Source organism: Octodon degus, unplaced genomic scaffold (genome assembly GCF_000260255.1).
Source record: "Octodon degus isolate 3935 unplaced genomic scaffold, OctDeg1.0 scaffold00096, whole genome shotgun sequence".
NCBI lineage: Eukaryota > Metazoa > Chordata > Mammalia > Rodentia > Octodontidae > Octodon > Octodon degus.
The window spans coordinates 10,725,865-10,731,861 of record NW_004524672.1 but is presented as its reverse complement, the minus strand read 5'-3'; the positions used below and the strand labels follow the sequence as shown (position 1 = coordinate 10,731,861).

Genomic DNA, 5,997 nt, shown 5'->3' with positions numbered 1-5,997 from the left:
ATCCCCACCCTTTCCTTGATGAACTTGAGGGTGCATTTGTCCTTGAAGAACTTGAGCAGCTCCATAGTGCGCTGCTCGTAGGGGGCAAAGCTGCACACCCCCTGAATCATGTCCCACGTGTGTTTGGTGAGGTGTGTGCAACAGCAGTTGCTGTAGCGGAAGACTGAAGCAAATATTTTCTATGATTTTTCTTTTTGGCATTCTCTCTTTTGTCTCTGTCTGTTTGTCTGTCTGTCTGTCTGTCTGTCTGTCTCTGTCTCTGTCTATCTGTCCCTCTTTCTCATATATATATGTTTGTTTGTTTGAGACAGGATCTCACTATGTAGCCCAGGCTGGCATTGAATTCACTTCAATCCTCCTACCTCAGCCTCCTGAGTGCTGGTATTATAGGCATGTACCATCATGCTTCACCTGTATACAAAGTTTTTTTGGTTTTTTTGTTTGTTTGGTTTGTTTTGTCTTTTTGAGACGGAGAGTCTTGGTATGCAGTTCAGACTGGCCTGGAGCTCACTTTGTAGCCCAGGCTGGTCTCAAACTTGCAACAATCCTCCTGCCTCAGCTTCCCAAATGCTGGGATTACAGGCATGCACCACCAAATCCAGCTACACAAAAGTTTTTAAATGTAATATAACCAAAAGAGTAATTTCTTCTCTTTCAGGTCTTTTTTTTTTTTTTTTGGTAAGGGTCTACAGGGTGTTCAGGGTCTCACCAGTAGATCAGACTCACCACATCTGCCTGTTTACAGCCTCCCAAGAGCTGGGATTACAGGTACCCACCACCATGCCCAGTCTCAATTGCCATCTCAGTGTGCCCTAGGGCCAGGGATGGCACAGAAGGTACAGGAATTGAGTCCCCAGTCCCTGCGCCTGTTTACAGGTTCTTTAATCTGCTGAGCTGTTTGGCCCGTCCTTTTCTCTCAGGTCTTCAGTTGCTTTTTGTTTAAAAGTCACATGTGCCTAATAAAGAAAATTGGAATAATACTCTGCTTTTTACTATCCAAGAATGTACATGCATTTCATTTTACTTTAATTTTTTATAGCTTCATTTTAAAAACATTATTAATGTTGTTGTTTTGGGGGTTTTCTGAGACAAGGTCTCGCTATGCAGTCTAGGCTAGCTTTGAATTCTCTAGGTAGCCTAGGCTGGCCTGGAACACATGAACCTCCTGTCTCAAGTGCTGCGATGACAGGTGTGTGACACCTAACCAGTCTAATGTTATATTCTGTTTTTTTGGTTTTTTTTTTGGCGGAACCAGGGATTGAACTCAGGCCCTTGCACTTGCCAGGCAAGCACCTATTCTGCTGAGCCATCTCCCCGGCCCTAATGTTATATTCTTAATACTTTAATTTACCTGGAATTTATTTTTGAAATAATTTTTGTCAAAATTATTCTTTTGTAAATAATTATCCATATAGTATGTCTTTCCAGCACCATTAAGAACTAACTCATCTTCGTGTTTCCCACTACCTCTGTCAGCTGTTGTTCAATAACGCTGCGTAGCAAGCCAATCCCAAACTGAGAGGCCTACAGTGAGCATGAATTTCCCACTTTTGCTCCTGTGGGCAGGCTGGGTTTCCTGAGTAGTTGGGGTTACAGGTGATTTCTGCTCTGCTCTGCTCTGCTGGGCTAGTCTGTCTTCCACAGTCCTACCACAACAGCACACTGAAGGCCTCTGTTTGTGTCACATCTACTAACATTCCACTGGACAAGCCATGTCCCAAGACCATGCCCAAGTTCAATGGTATGAAAAATATATTCCGCCTCCATTGAAACAGCGCATGGTTACATGGTGAAGGACATGCTACAGGGAGAGATGAAGGACAGAGCTGAAATGCAGTCTGTACACCCATGGAGATAGTCTTGCAGGAAATAAGGTTGTGTTTTGATAAAGGCAGATCAAAGTCTAGGAAGGGATCTAAGTTCAAGGGAAACATTTTGTTCATTTTTGCTCATGGGAGAAGGAAAGCAGTGGCCAGGGAAAATACCTTAAAGATGTGAGCAGGAAGCCACATCTGAAAAAAAAAAAAAAAAAAAGGAAGCCACATCTGCACACCTGTATTCCCAGCACACCAGGAGGCTAAGGCAGGACTGCAAGTCCCAGCCCAGCGTGGGCAATTCAGTGAAGGCCCTATCTCAAAGTAAAATAAATGGACAGTTGGGGATAGCTCAGTGTGAAGGTCCTGGGCTCAGTCTTCCGTGAGAGGTAGGGGGAGAGGAAAATATGAACAAGAGGGGTTAATAGCATTCTGATAAAGCTTCAGGGGGAGTGGGGCACACACCTGTAATCCCAGCTATTCAGGATGCTGTTACAAGAGAATCTCAAGTTTGAGTCTAGCTTGGGCAATTTAGCAAGATTTCTCTCTCTCTCTCTCTCTCTCTCTCTCTCTCTCTCTCTCTCTCTCTTTTTTTAAGGGGCTGGGAGCTGGGTGTGATGGCACATGCCTGTAATCACAGCATGTGATTACAACCTCTGGGAGGCTGAGGCAAGAAGATCACAATTTTGAGCCCAGCCTAGGCAATTTAGCAACTTAGTGAGACCCTATACCCCCCCCAAAAAAATAGCTTGTGATCTACCTCAGTATGAAGGCTCTGGACTCAATCCCTAACATGGGGGAGTTGAAGGTTATGTGGCTTAATGGTAGAGTGTTTGCCTAGCATATGCGAGGCCCTGGGTTTAATCCCAGGAGTGGGGGTGTGGGGGAAATCACATGTAAATAGTAAAATGCATAAAGAAATGAGTGGACACAGAACTTGGGTCCTTTATGAAGGGTATTTGCTGAAAGCAACCAAATAAAGAGTTGGGCATAACAACTATGGGTAGTAAGAGGACGCCTCAGCAGAATTAAAATAGTGCCAAACATCTGTGTTGGGGTCCCTGTGAGGGCTGAATCGTCACAGTGGCCCTGAGTTTTCTCCAACCCTGTCTGCCAGGTGGGAGAAAAAAGCGATCCTCAGGTTGGTAGTAGCTAGTCTGACAGTTGGGAGGCTGAGGCTGGAGGGACACGGGGTGAGGAAGCTGACAGCTGGTTACAGGTTCAAGGGATGGGGCCCGGGTCCAAATTAGAAGGGAAGAGATCAGGGCAAACGAGGAGCTGAAGGACTGCCAAAAAAATAGCTTAGTGGTTCAAGCTGGAGGACCTTAGAAATGAAGGAGGCAGGGAAGTGGACACTGGAGTGTAGGTTTTCAGAGGCAGATAGGAGATTCCATGGCATGACCATGTGACCAGACTGCAGAATTAGTGATGACCTTGAAACAGAGGGCAGGAATGAAGGGCAGCACAAAGTTCAGGTAACCCATGCAAATGCACACTGTTGAGCAGCAGCCAGACCTAGGAGTCTCAGCAGGGAGGGGTTGGAATCGACTCCACAAGCTCCCTGAAAGGCTCCTAGGCTCCCTGACTTGGGAACAGATGAGTTACACTGTTGAGCCAGGCTTGCTGGGTTACCTGGTGGCAGAAATAAGGCAGAAAGAGAAGAAACAGGTGTCCAATTCCTTAGAGTCTGGACTGAGTCCATGTGTGGGCTGATGACGCAAGGTGAGGAGGAGATTTCCTACGAGCCAGGAAGGGCAGTCCAGCTGTGCACACCCATTTTCAAACCAGAGCTGTGACAAAGCGGCTGGTTGGAGGTTTCCCCTGCAGAAGGCAGGACAGTAGCAGGGAGGGAAGGGGGCAGAAAGCAAAGGACAGGTCAGCCAAGACAGAGCAAGGTGAGAGCTCCATGAAAGGCAGACATTGTCAGTGCTTCCAACCAGGATTGCAGGGTGAATCTATAGCATAGTGGCTCAGAGTAGCAGTCCTAACAAGGTTGCGAGCTTTGGTGGCAGCAGCAGTAGAGGCAGAGGTCTGATGGCAGTGAGGCTGGGCTGAACAGGGACCGTAGGATCTCAGCTCCCAATTCCGAGTTGGGTTAACTTTTCTGAACTCAGTTGACATCCATCCTGGTCCAACAAGATGTCTCTTCTCTCTAGCATTCAGACAGCTCCAACCATCACAGCTTCATGATCCTGTCATCCATCGTCATCACCATCGCCATCTACATCATCAGTGGTTTTCCAGTGTGCCAGCCAAGCACCATGCAGCCGGCTAGAGCCATGATACAAGGATGAAGTCAGGCTGTCCTAAGGGAGCAGCTTGGCTGCCAAGTGGAACGGGGGCAGATGCAAGAACTCTCACCTCACCCCGCCCAGGAACCTGGAAGGGTGCTTGTCTTTTGTGAGTTAAGCTCTTAAAACCAGCACATCGTGGGCCAGACCTGCATCATTAGTGTATCTCTCCTAGGAGGATCTGTACTAAGAGTCGCAGAGACAAACCTTAGCCTCTGCCAGCTGCCACACCCTCAAGTTGCTCCATGGAGGAAGTCATGACCACAGCCCAGGCTGCATGGGTGCCTCCCACTGGGCTTTCCTGCGACTTCCCTGATGTGTTGTTCTGATTCTTTGTTCACAGCTACCCTCCCCATAAGATTTGGCTGCTGAACAACTCTCCTGCAGAGAGGACCCACTGGTCAGGACACGGGGGTTCCAGGCTTTGACAGTCACAGTGCTCAACGGCAGTCCACTTTTGGTTCCATCACACACATACTCATTCAGCAAATATGTAACTGCGCATCTGCCACGGGCCAGGCATTATGCACAGCAGTGACTTCCTGGGGCTTACATTCCAGTGAGGGTGACAGACAAGAACCACAAAATACTGTAATTTTACAAAATACTGTAATTTAATGTGAAAAGTGCCTCAAAGATGAAGGAAGTGATCAGAGCACTACAGTGAAGAGTCAGTACTAGGATGGAGAGCAATGGGACAACGAAGACTTGTCACAGAGGGTAATACTGTCTTTTTAGCTGGCTTTGAACTTCTGGGCCCAAAGGATCTTCCTGTCTCAGCCTCCCAAGTAGAGCATTGTCTTTAATTTATATATACCTTACATGGGGTGAGGTGCACCATCTTCAGAATGCAGCTTGGTGAGCTTGTACATTTACGTATGCCCGATTCTTAACCTCTGGACTACAGATTATAGCTCAATAATTCCTTACTGTAGGGGTCTGTCCTGGTTTTAGCAGCATCCCTGGCTTCTACCTACAAGATGCCAGCGGCAATCTTCCCTATCCCACTGTGACAATTAAAAATGTCTCTAGATAGCCAGACATGGTAGTACATGCCTGTAATCCCAGCCACATGGGTTGGGACAGGAGGATCACAAGTTTAGGCCTGAGCAAGTTTAAAACCATATTTCATATTTCAAAAAAAATTTTAAAAAACATTTTAAAGGGCTGGAGGTTAAGCACTTGTCTAGCTTGAGCAAGACCCTGTAGATCCCACACTGGAAAAAAAAAAAAAAAGAAGAAAGAAAGAAAAAATAATACAGTGCTAGATGTCTCCTGGAAGGCAAAACTGGCCCTGCTGACAGCCCTGAATATGCCATGTAACCACCACTCAGCTCAAGAAGCAGATTCTCGTTTGTTGGCATTTGAGCTCTTTAAAGAATTGGGGGAACAATTCAAAGTGGAGGGAGCACAAGTGAAGGCCCTGAGGGGGAAGTAAGGTTTGTACATTTGAGGAACCACGTGGCTGATCTGTGGTGAGAAGGGCCAGAATGGCATCTGAGGAGGTTAGAGACAGGCTCGAGCAGGGGCTTTGTGGGCGCTGGTTAGAGTCTGACATTCTTGAGAATGTTCATTAGGAGTTCGTAGGCATCTGGCACTGTGCCTGATACCAAAGGATGGAAGATGAATGAATTACATTATAGTCTCTAAAGGAAGATAGTAAAGTCTTCAAGACTCTAGGGATAGATATGGACTTGAAAGCTATGGCGTTGGAATTGCACTGAATTACAGGAGTATGTACAAGACCCGGGGCTGACAGCTGGGCATGTAGTGGTGCACACTGCACACCTGCAGTCCTGGTACTTGGGAGGCTGAGGCTGGAGGATTGTAAATTCAAAGCCAGCCTGAAGTACGTAGTGAAAGCTCCATTTTTGAGAAAAAAAAAAATCAAA

At 46.7% G+C, this 5,997-nt stretch overlaps 1 protein-coding gene across 1 annotated transcript in view; it reads left to right on the top strand.

Moving 5' to 3' along the window:
• The first annotated feature begins 3,975 nt into the window (after positions 1-3,975).
• LOC101581560 (probable hydrolase PNKD) overlaps positions 3,976-5,997 on the top strand; it is a 27,408-nt gene continuing 25,386 nt past the window's right edge. Inside the window, exon 1 of the mRNA XM_023723100.1 lies at positions 3,976-4,214. Coding sequence (XP_023578868.1) covers positions 4,105-4,214 — 110 coding nt within the window. The 5' untranslated portion in view covers positions 3,976-4,104. The remainder of the gene's footprint in view (positions 4,215-5,997) is intronic.